The 15,163-nt window shown below is 40.7% G+C and overlaps 1 protein-coding gene across 1 annotated transcript in view; it reads right to left on the bottom strand.

Moving 5' to 3' along the window:
* hgfb (hepatocyte growth factor b) overlaps positions 1–13,278 on the bottom strand; it is a gene marked incomplete at both ends in the record, with an annotated part of 20,393 nt that extends 7,115 nt beyond the window's left edge. Inside the window, 10 exons of the mRNA XM_079250559.1 lie at positions 132–225; positions 1,118–1,251; positions 1,353–1,518; positions 4,469–4,587; positions 5,316–5,436; positions 6,869–7,017; positions 10,050–10,164; positions 10,745–10,857; positions 11,155–11,314; positions 13,230–13,278. Coding sequence (XP_079106685.1) covers positions 132–225; positions 1,118–1,251; positions 1,353–1,518; positions 4,469–4,587; positions 5,316–5,436; positions 6,869–7,017; positions 10,050–10,164; positions 10,745–10,857; positions 11,155–11,314; positions 13,230–13,278 — 1,220 coding nt within the window. The remainder of the gene's footprint in view (positions 1–131; positions 226–1,117; positions 1,252–1,352; positions 1,519–4,468; positions 4,588–5,315; positions 5,437–6,868; positions 7,018–10,049; positions 10,165–10,744; positions 10,858–11,154; positions 11,315–13,229) is intronic.
* Between the last annotated feature and the right edge of the window lie 1,885 nt (positions 13,279–15,163).

Genomic DNA, 15,163 nt, shown 5'->3' with positions numbered 1-15,163 from the left:
TGACATCTTGATCTCGATTTTAGGCAGAGGCCCACGTCTGTGATTTATTAAAGGGAGCACGTCTGTTTTTGACATTATAGAGTTTGGAAAAGTTATTAGGCTAGGAAGTAGCAGGGATCCAGCGGGCTGACCTGTTGCTGTGGTCTCTCCAGGGAGCACAGGGCAGGTTTGATCTCGTCCTTGACTGTCGTCCTTGGTAATTCTCTCCAAAGCCTTCATAGCAGTCTAGATTAGGAGAGAAAGGGGTGAAAAATTAGGATAAGTATCCTCGATGCTGATTCCACAAATAAGAAAATGTGTATATATTGTCATTATTGTATATATGAGTGTATTTATTGGCATTTAGAACACCAACACAAAACATGATTCCAGTGGCAAAGAACTATATCACTACTTTCTTGGATTGTCAATAAAAATGTTGAATTGCAAATGATGTGACCCATTGACCCCAACTGTGCATCCAGAATACTGTATAAGTATAAAAACAACCTTTAGTCAGACCATCATAGCTGTGACTGGATCTAGACCAGGCAAAGCTGGGAACACTAAATAAGTCATCCACAATGACGCCTTAGAAAAACATGGGTCATAAATAAGTTATTGAAGCTGTCTGTCATCCTGCATTTCATTTCTATATGGGAATGTATTCTTTCCTCGAGGGTAAAGTACAGCACAACCTCAGAGTGGGTTGATAATCCCAATGCAAGGCCACACAATCTCTAAAAAATATCCCCCAAATCCGCTGGGAAATTTGAATTTGTGTAATCAGCCATAGATCTACATCTTTCCATTTCAAATCTTTCGCCAGCTCAGAAAGAATCTGAACCAACACTAATCCTTCAACCCCATCTTTCAATGTCCAGTGAGACCAGGCTGTCCTTTAACTGCTGTCAGCTTTTATTTATGTGAGATGCGGTCTTCAGTTCTTCCCACAGGCCAGCAGGGCTCAAGTTTTCCATGGGGAAGAAGAAAATGTGGTTTCAAACCAAGCTGTGTGGTTATAAAGTCTAATATGAACTCCGCTATCTACAATATAGAAAAGCACAAAAAGCTTGTCTGCAGTGGATGCAGATAAAATCATCTTGTGATGTGTGTGTAAAGTCGTTGAATCTCTCACCGCTGACAGGACTGATCTGGGTGCCACACTGAGGGATATTGGTGCAGAACATCGTGCGGACTCTTGGGTCCGTAGTGAAGCACCAGGGGAATTCTTGACCATCTGGATTCCGACAATAGTTGTCTCTCAGGTCCCTGAAAAACACAGAGAAACTCATCCTGTGATCTGCTCAGATGTTAGTGTACACTGGTGGGTGAGTAAGCGGATGGCTTTCTCATCTGTGTTACTGACTCACTTGCATGGGTAGGCTTGAGGTATGAAAGTGTGGTTGTGGGGATACTGAGAATCCCAACGCTGGCAGGTGATTCCACTGTGTGTCATGTCCACCGTCCCTCGATAACCTTCTCCTCGGCCCTGGAAACACTGAGTGGTTTCTACCACATTACTCTTAGCAGGAGTTTCTGTGGAAAGACATAACATATCAATCTGTCATTTAAGGAAAATACAGCTGTCATTTATTTCATTTTTATGAACATTGTGGAGGTTTTACAGGATCTTAGTCCAAAAACAAGTGTATCTGTGTTCATATAAGAAAACTGACCATCTCTTCACTTTTCACTTCATCTGTAAAGTTGTCCTAAAGCACCAATTTCAAATCACCACTTTGCATTCATTTTGTAAATGATGAGCTGGTTCAAAGTAAAAGGAAAAGACATACTTTTGGACAAGTCTCTACTACTTTCTGTGTTCTCAGTCAGATCCCCTCATACTATTTATGTCCACTTCCCAGGGAGACAACCAACAAAGTCCCAGCCCACAAAAAACAGTGTGACAAGAATGTACTACAGTCTGTCTGTTAGACACTAAAAACACATGATTTGAATATCATCCCAAAAATAAAGCCTTGTTTTACATTTGCTGCCATCGTTGACCTTTTTTAGGTTAACAAACATGCAGTTTATGGTAGCGTGTTTATACCCATATGCACTACCCTCAGTGCATGCAGAGTGAAGAATTGTGGGAATTCACCAAATGTATGCATGCATGCAGACATAAAAAATGGGCTAACGGCATCACTTTGCAAAGGTCAAATGATGATTGGTAAACAGTCTGAGCCAAAAGAACAGCAATTCCAACCAATTTTTCCACAAAAGTTCACAAAGTTATTTCATTTCAGCAACATAAGCACAATGCTTGTACATGTGGTTACCAAATCAGAAAAGGAACATCCATTTGTTACAGTTTAACTTGCTCATTTTAAGCTCCAGTTTGCATGAAAAATGTAATTTAAATTAAATGGTGGATGAAGAGACTTTCAAAGTGCTGATTGTGAAATTCAAAACAGACTAGAACAGTCTCAGAACATGTTGTGTCGCTGCCCTGAAAACCTTGGCCGAATGGATCATCGGGTTCAAACAGATACCATAAAAGTCTCGAAATGCCACACATAGTTTGGCCATTTTTAGATACACTGCATAGGTGACTTTTCCATCAGGAGTTCAAGAATATTGCACGTAGGTAAAAGCTCCTTCAGCACATTGCGATCCGCATTTCCACAACGGAGTCGGAAAGATTAAGTAAATCGGACATGCCGAAGTGTGACAGGCTCACATTTCTTCTGAATGTAATTTCCTGCAAATTGACAATTGAGCCAGGATCTCCTGATTATCGCTGGCCGCGAACTTCAAACAAAAACGAAAGAGTTTGCAGTTGTGGCTTTTTTTTTTTTTTTTAGAATGCTGAGTGTAAAAACATGGTGTGGAAAAATCCATTCCACTTGACTAAACAGACGTGTTTACTGCTGCGAGCTCCGTCTTAAAAGTTTTTGAGCCTTCAAAAAGCCTTTCCCTTCAAGCGAGAACTTTTTTGTGGTGTAACGGCTTCTCTTGCATTTAATTTAGACCCCAGCTCCACAGTCACACAAAGCAGGACGTTAATTCCCAGCTGTCAACACCAAATGGTTCAGCCTGTAGCGCACAATTTGCTCTGGCTGTAGCCAAATCAGCAGGCCTCAAAGTTCCACTGTGTCCTCACCCCCAGGTCTTCTATTAACTTGAGAGCTGCTAAAATTGATGTTTTTCTGGATATATTTTCATTATGATACTGCACAAAAAAAGGAATTAATATTCAGCAATTAAGCTTTGAGGAAATATTTAGTGTGATAGTCCCACTGACTTGATCAATACAATAATGATGTCTTTGCCATTTAGTTTTAGCAGAAAAAAGCCTCCTCTGGGGTTTTAGACTGCCTCAATTATAACTAGGCTGGCAGTTCAGCTGGAAAAACAAGCCAGAAAATCTCTTTTGTTCTACTTTCTTTTATCATAGAAGCACAGCTTCTATGATAAAACATACTAGATTAATTCATTAGCCTCAACGTTGTACAATTCTGCAGTTCCACAAGTCTCTAAAACAATGTTTTTTCTGCCTTCACAATTAGTCTATAAATAGATTTGCACTAGTTTGACTGTAAACAAAAGAAGGGGGCTTTGTCAGTGGAACACCCCTCTGTTTCAGTCTGTTGCTCTGTCCTCGCTGCCTTGTTTTGATTAAAACTAACTGGGTCGTAAACTTGGTCTGTTACCAAAAAACTCCGTATCAAAGAGAAACAGAGAAGGATACAGTGCGCAGGGTGGAAGACAATTTTTAGAAAAGAAAAAACAGAGGGGAACAGTGAATCACCGCGTCCTCATGGACGAATGCCATCTTAGTAAACACTTTGCCAGGATCGCTGATGATTGTTGCAGGCAAGCGGGTCAGTCGCACTGGAGAGAAATAATCTGAGCCGAACAATAACAGTGCTTCTCTGTTTTATGTACCTGAAGACCGCAGTGGCTGTTTTAGTGACTTTGTCACTGTTTGCTGGGTCAACTACAACGTAGCGCGTGTGCTGGTTTATCACCAGCGCAAAGATTCACAGAGCGCAACGTCAGCTCTGGCTCTTTCCCATCAATCACACTGCTTACATCAAGTGTAAGAGGTGTGATGAAAGTGATATGCTTGTAGTGTGTATGACCCTGGTGTTGTATCTGTATGTGTCACAGGAGGTCAACACGGAGCAGTAACTCAGCTCTGTGCAGTTTGCCTACCACACATAACGGCTGGCGTAGAACAATAAACAGCAGGTGAGTGACGTGGGGAAAAAATAAACATTCTTGCAATTAGAGAAGACATAACAGAGAGTCTAGCTAAGTGGGTGGATTCTGCATGTGTGTGTGTTCCATAGCATCAACTAATACTAGTTAAAGGAGAGGTAAAAAGATGGGTGTACGAAGTTGTAAACTAGCTTGCAGTCATACTTTCATGGGTCTGCGCTGCACACAAACACACCCACTCCCCACCATCATATATTTTACTTGACTTATGTTAATGCATTCAACCACACACAAACAAACATGCATGCATGCTTACCGCAGGCTTTGATGCTGCAGTACTCCCACGGCGTGTTTGGGTCCGTGGTGAAGCACCAGGGTCTTTGGCGTCCATCAGGATTTCTACAGTAGTTGTCATCTAGGCCTTTGTCTGGGTAGCTAATCCAAAACATGCAGAGCAGCTACTTCAGTACGGAGACAAAAGCTGCACGTGACTTAGCAGCATAGTGCAAAACAAAACTGCAACACAACATCTCCCTCCTAAACTCCAGGCAGGGAAAGTAGTGGAAAGACGGTTCACCATCGCATGCAGCTGAAACATTAATAACTATAATGGTGCATCGACTCCATCTGTGAATCCCCTCATGGGGATGAGGAGGATAATAAGTTGCACCACTACAGGTGTTGAACAGTAAGTCATCCCAAAGTCCCACATCCCTTTAGGCCTGCAGCCTGTAGACATGCAGTATCAGGCGGAGGGATCCTCTCATTACATTAGCGCTGTGAGCAGTCTGGGACCTGGTTTACACAAACAGTGGGATGATTAAGGATGTGTTAACGAGTCCACACTAATCCAGACCACCTGCCACCTTGTTGGATGGAACAGCCTTGATGCAGACACTCAAAGCTGATGTGAATATAAACCAAGATCATACATACATCATACCAAGATCATGAAATAAAGGGTTTCCCCACCATACCACTATTAGAACATAGGATTGCACTCTGGAGCCTCGTAGCAGAGTTATGTGCGCCACAGCCATATGCAATACTTGCATAAACCAATCACAGCAACAAGTATTCTTAAAATGTTCACCATTATATGTTTTAATGTTTGCAGATTGACAGGGAAAGGAACATGCACAGTCTGTGTGTGAAAGGGTCACCTGTTGGGGTGGTACAGGTGCTTGTGTGGTTCATTCAGATCCCATCGCTGGCACTCTTTTCCACTTTCTGTGTGGTCCATGGGCCCTCTGTAATCTTCTCCATTACAATTCACACACTCGACTGCGCAGCAACAAAACACAACACAAATCTTAATACTTTACACTTAGAACAGCATTCACATGTTTGTGTTGTATGTTTACCTGAACAAACACGTAATATTAAAGCTCAAGTGTTGACATCTTTTCATAACTTTCTGTGTAACTTTCAATATTTTATTGGCACTTTTTAGGTTTTAAACAGACTTAAAACGAGATCTAAGACCAGTTTGTGTTAGAAGCTCTAAGTTGTAGATTTATACACGCTTTTCATGGAAGCTGCTCCAAATCTGTGTCATGTTTTACTTCTTTTTATATGCTCTGTTCATAATCAAAACTCAGCCTTAGCAGGCATAGAAATCACATCTAAAGAGAACATTTATATTTAGCTGTTATTTGACTTGGAAGCGCGTTTTCCAGATTTTGTTGTTTTGGAAGGTGCTTTTCTACCCTACAGCTATTCTGTTTAGTACTTTAGCTTTGGCCAGTCAAAGCAAAATAACATCTTGTGCGACATGCATGGCTTTGAACTTTGGGAGAAACCTGGAAAAAAGTCACTTAGGCTCAGAAAAATCCTGCAAACAGCTTGGAGAACAGCTTCATCTCTGCAACACGTTCCAGCGCTCTTGCTGTAAGGTGACAGTTTTAACCACCGCCGGGCGCATTTCTAAAATAAACACCTTGATAGTAAAATACTTAACCTGGCATAAAGTCATTATGCTCACATACATTTAATGTCTCTAAGCGGCAGACTAATGAGGACGACCATCTTTGACGAAGCGAGGGCACCGTTTGTTGCATGGTGAGTACTACACACTCTCTAGTATAAACAACAGAGGATGCTGATGGAAAACAGATGTTTTCGACTCTACTCCTGTCATTACACAACACATTAAATACAACTGGCTTCACTTTTACACGCCATGTTTGTGTCTGCGTGCATGGTTCCTATTAGTACAATAGGAGACTCCAGTACCTGACAGTCACATTGACTGATATAATATAAAAGCTGAGACACACCGACAGAGTTTCCCTTCATCACGACCGTATGTATGTCATAGGGATGGACATAATGGTTCGCAATTCATGTAAACGAGAGGACAGAGGAATTAATATTGTCTAATACTCAGAGAGCAGGTCCTTTAGGTTCAAGCCATTTACCAAATCTGAGTCTGATGGAATAAGAGAGCAAAAACTGAAGCGCACACCTGGAAACAGCTACAGCTGGCCTCAGCCAATAAAGGAAACCTGTGCAACCACACACATATGTGCACAGATGCTCAGTGGACCACAGTTACAGCAAAAGCCGCTGAGTGCAAGTATGTGATTGCCTAATTTGCTGCAGCTCATTTCAGACTGTCGAGCTTAAATTGGTGGGACAATTTACAACGGGAAAAGGGTATTGTTTCAAGTGAACGTTCACATGCAGACATATTTTATGTGTGGCTATAGCGCACCCTCTGAACACTGTGGTATGCCACACTCCTGGTGTCTAAGATGTGGGCTGGGGTCAGTGGTAAAGCACCATGGACCAACAGTGGAGTTATCTGGGTTCCGGCAGTAGTTCTCTCTGAGATCCTTCTTCTTGAACTTCTTAGACATAAATCTGTTGGATGAAGAGGGGAGGGGTTAAACAAGCACATGTAACAAAACCAACAACCAACTATTCTAGCTTCCAAGCAGGGCACAATAGTTTGGGAAAAATAAAATCCCACTGAAGCCACTGTAATAGTTTCTGGTGTCTTTTCTTAATTTCTGACAGAAAGAAGACTTATTCCATTTACAACATCTGTAAAACTAAACAATGTTGTTTATGGATTGAGTCATCAATGACACAATAATCAGGGAAAAAAAACCCCCACAATAATACAAAAAAAGTGATTTTCCGACGAGGCCTGTTCTGAATTTAGAAAAAACACACAGACCAATGACTCATATCTTTTACACCAGCAAGCACATGGCTGCGGTCCCCAGTTCAGATGATGGACGCAGCAAGTCAAGCTCCTTTTCCAAGTCAAGCTGTTATTTTCCTAAATAATAATGAAATGATAACGTTACAAAAGGTTTGTCAAGTACAAAAATGAGAAGGGCTTTGCAAGGCAATTAACAGAGAGAAGGGAAACCCTCTGCTGATAAAAAAAAAAAAAGGTTATTTGTTCTTGTGTGTGTGTGTATGTCAGAGTTCCCAATACCCATGAGCTGACTGATAAAAATATACAACCTGCCTGAGTTTAATGACCTGATTTGTAGAGGCATAAATAGTAATCTGATAGAGCAGGTTCACTAGAGGTCCAAACGTAAACTTCTGGCTTTGATTCATCAATTCACTACAAAGCCTTTTAAAGTCAGTTAATGCCTCTGAGAAGAGGAGGGAAGATTTATTCGTTCCTTTTCTCTCCTCTTCCTATTCACCGTAAGCAGTCCAGGGTAGGGCTGCACAATTAATCGGATTTTGATCGTGATCACGATTTTGGTGGTCACAATTAAACAAACCTGATTGTCAACCATATTTACACTCAAAACGCGAGTTCTGCTGCGTGCATCTTTGATCACACAATTCTCAATTCGTAGTTTGCCAACCACCAGGGGGCGAACGCGTGGGTAAAGCTTTATTAAGCTGCCTAAATACCAAGCACGCACATCTTTTACCAGCAGCCGATTAAGTATCGTTGGATTGGTTGGACATTTGAGGTCTGTATTTTTCCTGTTGCAGGTAAAATGGCTTGTTTTGATCAAAGAGCTGATCGAGGTGGTAAAAAATACGAACATTTTTACAACACGTGGCATTAAAATAAACAAACCCTGCCACGTGCACAACCTGCCCTGCCGCGGACGCATTTGCGCGTTAAATATGAAATAAGCAGCTTTATTGCACAAAAAGCAGACATGGGCGCCCGCATTGATCCGTCCCGGCTTCAGACAAGGCTTGTCGTGGAGGATGTAACAAGCTTTAGACTGACGAGATCAAGTCATGTCGAGAATGGAAAAATAGAGCTGCATCAAAACACTGGATAAGAAACATGAGATCCCTTTGTATAATTATTTCTCCAAAGGGGCGTGGCCTGCGCTGTATGAAAAATGTCGAGGGAAAAATGAGGGCGCGCTATATATATATAAATATTTATTTAATATAGAGTTGCCAGGTAGGTTGTTTACAAGTGATGTAATAAAAATACATGTTTTTCCAGACACAGTGAATCGTGATTAATAATCGTGATTACAATATTGCTCAAAATAATCGGGATTATTATTTTGGTCATAATAGTGCAGCTGTAGTCCAGGGTATACGGAGTAAATCCACTTCTTCAGTCAGCATTGAGTATACACTTCTAAATCCCCTGTGATGCTGCTTTTACAATAACAAACATGAATCTACGTCGCCCAGCAGCGCAGCTGAGGTTACTTATGCTACACTGGTGCAGTTAGCCATCAGCTGCGTTTACTTTAGCCTGAACATAGACATCATAAAAATATATTTACTGTATGTCTATGAGTCTCTCTCTCTACCCAGTCCGTGTGCCAGTACTGGTTTAGTCATTTCATAACTCTTCCTCCCTGAAACTGAATAGCAAAAATTATGTGACAAAGAGCAAATATAAAGATGGATTTTTGGGGTTAATTAAATAGAGTAGTCCTACATCTCACCTTTTCTGAAACACTGTTTTTCTGCTTTTTTTTCTGTTTTTAAAACAAGGGCAAAATAAAAACTTCTTGAGGGACTGCTACACCACTGACTGTAAGCTTTGTAGGATGATAATGAAAAGAAAGCCAAACCAGGCCAGAAGCTGCTTTAGTAAAAAAAGGATAATAAACAGTAACGACATAGCAGGCCCAACCCCCACCCCCAAAGGATGAGCTTCTTCTTGTACACACTGGTTGATCTCTGGTGGTCAATAACTGGGCTGTGGTAAACATACAGTAATCTTATTCAGCTGATAATTTCCCATCAGTTCTAAACCGATCTATTAGTTCCCAACGGAGTAGGATAATATGAGCTGTAAAAAAGTTTTTGTATGAATTGTATGCTATTAATATGAACTATTTCTAGGGACTACATTGCCAGAAAAATTACTTGTGACATCCTTTGTAGTGCTTTAGACAACATAATGGCATTCTTTCCTTAAAATTAACCACTTTATTTTTTCTTACATTGCACATACGCTGTTATCTTGTTACCGAAAAATCTGTTTTAATTTAGCTTTCATTATCCCACACTAAAACACTCTCTCTCAGCTGAATAGCAGATATGTGTAATCAAGAAGATATGCCAACATATTGAAAATGATCTGAGACATTAGCTGAGTTATGCACCCAAAGCTGAACCAAAGGCTGCATTTTAGATATGATGCTGATTCCTAAAACACACACATACAGTCCTACACACACACACCTAGATAAACAGAATGGCCATAGCAGGAAATGATGTATGACTCTGTGAAGCTTTACAATGAGGTCAGTTCTGATGAATGACTGCTCCCAGGAGCCTAATCAACCTTTAATATATCATACTCATACATACACATACACACTAGCCTCTAGCTACCAGCTAATTGCATCTCACACAGGCCAACACTAACATTAACAGCAGCTTCTAACATATTGTTTGACATTGAGGTGAAAAGTACATCAAATACTTACTTGTGTTCATGAGGAATGGGCGAGGACCAGGCCTGGCACTTGATCCCACTCACTGTCACCGACCTGCGCCCTCTGTAGCTCTGACCTGTCCCCACAATGCATTCTCTTACATAATCTATATTTTAAAAAAAGATACAGAAAGATTGAGACCATGAAGCAAAACGACAGCATTGAATAGTTGGGAAAGGTGATGACTTAACAACCTTATTGCAGCGTTCTTACACAGTGCTAGCGCAGATGATGAAGAAAACAGAGGGGGGGGGATGCTGAGCTTAACAAGAACATGATATTGCCAAGAGTCAAATCTGTTTTCCTAATCACAAGTATTCAGTAAAATAGGTTACGAAGCCCGCGCAGTCACTCTTGCAGTCAGTCCGACTGAGATGTGGTGGGATTTTCCAGTGTTTACACAAACAGCAGTTAATGACAAAAAATTAGCCATAAAGCGCTGTGGCACCACAATAAACACGACAATGGTCCTTGCCCTTCCTTGTCTTTCCCCCGAGGATCATCACCATTACATAGATTTAGTCACTCTTAAAAAATGAATAGATGAAGTAATAAAGAATTCCTGCAACATAAACGACTCCTAATGCAAGCAAGACTGTGCGGAAACATTTCCTATCCGGATGGACAGACAGGAGGACCAGAAGGCGACACCAGTTCAGTAGAATTCGGCAGAGAAGAGAAGGCACCTTTCTTCTGATAGAGCTGGTAGCTGTCGGTCTGATGCCTTTGAGTTCCTGGTGTGTTCTTGTCAAATGAAAGCCACTGGCATTTCCTGTTTTTATGATCATAGAGGAATGCTCTACGAAAGGAAAAAGGCAGAGAGAAGAGAAAAAGTGACAGTTATAACGATCAGCTGGCTTTGTTTTCTTGAAGCAAAATGCAACCAAGGGCAATTGGCATAGGTGTCACAGCAGTCTAAGCAAATACGAAGCCTGCTTAACCAAACAAATTATAATTATGATGTTGCCATTAGGCATAATAAAGTCATGGCGCCATCATATCCTGCACACTGACAGGTCTTAGAAACTGACGGCCAAAGAGGGTTACCTCGCCATGTTAGGAAAAAAGACTTATAATGGAATCAAAGCGGACAAACCTGCATGTGAAGGGGACTTTTTTGTTGCGACTGCAGGCATTGGCACACCTGGACAAGCTCATCTTCCTGGTCATGGTGAGATGAGGAGCATCAGGAGACTGTGCAACCAGCTGGATGCCATCAGATTTCTGATAGTCCTGGAGTGCATTTCTTTTGCTCTCTGAAAGGAAATGGCATCACATCATCATCACAGCTCAGTAACATTAACTGGAACACTTAAATACCAGTGAGAGCCACAATGGGAAGAGTTCAAGCTGCTCTTGACTGATTAGATCATATTTCTATGAGTTGAATGACTTGTCTATTTTAAAACTCTGACAACAAGACTGATTTTTTTTTTTTTTTTTTTTTTTTACTGAATTAAAAAAAGTGATTTTGTTGTTGTTACTAATGTTTAACCACCACTGATGACTAACATCATCATCATCATCATTGATCTTGCAAGTGAAAACAGCAACAGATGCCCCTTATGAAAAAGAGGTGCAGTAATATTAGAGTACAGCAGGTTCTGTCTGGATTTATAAACCCAGTGCTGATAACTGAGAGAGACAGTATAAGTATCCTTTTTTGCAGACCTTGTTCCCAAGTACATCCTGCTTGTATGTTAGGTAGTGTTGAGAGAATATTAAGCGAACAATATGTTTTTCTCGTTGGTGAGGGTCTTCACAGTATCCTCATACATTCAAAGCAGATTTCAATAAATAACTTCATGTTTATTTTTTAGGGCATTTTTAAAAAATATTTTTACTTAACAATAACACTCACTTAACTAATCTCTGAACTTGTTTCAGATAATCCTCATATATTTCTGGCTGACTGTAGGTCAGGAGGAAGAGAAGTCATCAGCCAACGGGGTGGTTTGAGCCCAGGTTGTTTCCCCACATGGCCTCTGATGTGTGAAAGATAAAATCATCTTCCATTCAGTCTGCGGTAAGATACAGATATTTCTTACTAAGACGGCAAAAAGAGGTTTAAATATTCTATTCTATTCTTCAGTCATTTAGCAGACGCTTTTATCCAAAGCGACTTACATACGAGTGAGAACAACACAAGCACCAAATCAATCAGTAGAGGACATCGTAGAAAGGTGCTCGTGGACTGTTCTGTTGGACGCAGGTCCTTCCATGAAGTCCTACAGGCTTTTTTTTTTTTTTTTATAGGTACCGCCTGTTGAGGTACAGCAGAGGTACATCAGATGGTACCACACCACTGTGACTTTGTATCCTTCCAGGTGTAAATGGATACTTTTTCTTTAAAATTGCATGATCTGGGAGGTTATGTGGATGATTCCACATCTTTGCAAAATCAGAAAGCCACTCAGAGTTTAAGAACCCTGAATGCACTTGAATCGATTTAAGTATTTTCTTTCTGTTAGTCATCATGGTGAGTATCAATAAATGACCTCACAGTGCGTCATCATCAGAGCTGCTTTCAGATTCAGTGTGGAGGTTTTCTGTGGAACATGCAGATGATCAGAGGTCTTCTTGTTTGTCTGATCACCAGCTTGAGTTCAGCGGCTCCACAGTTTCTCCTCCTCAGCGCCAAACGGAGCATTGGACCAGAAAAGTCCCATTTCGAAATGACATGATGACTCAACAATTCTATTCAAACAACAAACAACGCTTTTTCTTTCTTTCTTTAAAAAAATACTGAATGGGGAAGTAAGATAGTTTTTATAGCTTTTTTTTTTTTTTTTTAATGCTCTAATCTAGTGAAGTAATACTACCGCTCTGGAGAAGTCACACACACACACACACACACGTACACACACACGCACAACAGCAAGAGTTGGGACTGATGTCTCTGTCCAGAAAAAACACGTGTCCTTTCCATGATAGTGAATATAACACTTCATTTCTTCTGATTTGTGAATTGCAGAAGTGTTTCTAAACTCCAACAGGCTTGAAGTGAAACGCAGACTCAGCTACCTGTGTGAGACACAGTCGCTCTTCTAACGGAGAGAAAGTCACATGTTTGACAACCTGTTGGTGGAGCGCGAACCAAAGCGCTTCTGCAGCCACGACAGACATTAGGAAACAATCCAAGCATGACTAAATAGTTGTCGACAAACTTACCAGAGCAAGAAATGACAAAGAGTCCGAAAACGAGCTTGTAAATCCGCATTGCCTCGTCACACAACAACCGCTTGGAGAAGGAACGGCAGCCTGTCTGCTGTGCTGCAAGCAGAAGATGTTGCTTCCACCTCTGCACAGATGATGCCTCTCCTCTCTAAGTACTTCGTCGCCTCCCTCCTCTCCTCTCGTCTCCTCTCCTCCCTCCCTCCTCTTCGTCTCTCTACGCGCACGTATGTCTCTCTTCCTCCGTCGCCTTTTCCTGTTCTTCCCACATTCCTGTTTCTTGTCTTTTACTCTACTTTTGTCTTCGCGCATCACACACACACACACACACAAACGCACACACACTAGTGATGACGCAATGTTACCAGAATTTAAACAAGTTTTTAGGAAGCTGAGAAGAGAGAGAAAAAAATCTTTCTTCATCCATCTTTGCCATCTTCGTGTCTTTGGAGGGTTTCGTATGTTTATGTTTAGACCATTAAGTAAAACTAAAGAAATAAACAGGCTATTTCATGACCTTTGTGTGTTATTTGGTCTTTATTACCATTTTAAATTAAATAAAAATACTTTATTAACCCCTGGGGGAACTTTTTAAAAAAATTTTTTATTTTAATTTAATTTTGTTTAGTTATTATATATATATATATATATATATATATATATATATATATATATATATATATATATATATATATATATATATATATATATATATGTGTGTGTGTGTGTGTGTGTGTGTGTGTGTGTGTGTGTGTGTGTGTGTGTGTGTGTGTGTGTATAAAACTGAGCATTCTAAGACTTGAATGGTTGAGAAACTGATTAATTTGGGTTCATTTCCTTCTTGAGCTTTTACAAGAAACTTTTTAGTCAAATAAATAATTACAGTAGGATTTACACCACGTGCATAATTTGCTTTAAGCCTTCAACATTCACACAGGGGGAAAAAAAAACACAGTACATGAGTATCTTTGCATTTCTTTCATTTAAATTGGGAAACAATAAGACTAATTTTTTCCAATTAATTGTTTAGGCAACATGCTTTTATTGTGTCTTCTTCTTCTATTTTCTTCTTCTTCATCATCTTGTTTTTATTATCATCATCATCAAATGAACATATTGTGCTTAATAAAAACAGACATTGGCAGCTATTTGTTATTGAGGAGAAAACACGCTTCCTGTCACTGACAAGGTTCGGGGTCACCGGAGGAAAGGCTGTTTATGCTGCTTTGCATCTCCTCTCGGTCTCTCAGATAAGAAGTGAACTCACTGGTGGTGGTGTGGTGTGTGTGCGCGCGTTTGTGTGTGTGTGCTTGTGTTGTGGGGGAAGACAAGACATCCATTTCCTGAGTGCCATCTCTATTTCCAGCGATGACAGCATGAGATAGCACGAAACCTCTCTGGCCTTGCAGCATGCTGTTTCTGAGCATCACTGATTGCAGCAGCGCCTGGTGACAGCCTCGTGGTGAATAAGTGTCAATTAGTTACTGATTTACAGCACTGTGGAAATTCCTGGTAGTTCCTTTACACACGCCCCTCCCTACATGGATAAACATGTAGCGGGGAGCCCATCTAAATCTTCTGTTTGGTTCGGTGAGTAATGCTGCTGTGGCTTTCTGAGAGGACGACAGAGTCCTTTGCAGTAATACACACCAATCTGTCAGATAATTTCACTGAAGAAGTGTTTCTTACGTCTTTAATCTTTCCCTCACCACTTTAACATGTCTGCATGGGCTATGCATACTATAAAACCACACATGCTGCCTCTTGTCCACAAACTGGCTCCTTTTTTTTCTTTGTACACCTCATACAGACACATAAACATGCCCTAAAAAACAAACATGTCTCACACATAATAAGCAGCAGATGGACAACCGTCACCAGTTTGAGTTTTGTGACAAAAACCCCTCATCACCACAGTCTCCTAAATGACT

Source organism: Telmatherina bonti, assembly GCF_933228915.1.
Source record: "Telmatherina bonti genome assembly, chromosome: 2".
NCBI lineage: Eukaryota > Metazoa > Chordata > Actinopteri > Atheriniformes > Telmatherinidae > Telmatherina > Telmatherina bonti.
This window is presented reverse-complemented; position numbering and strand designations above follow the sequence as displayed.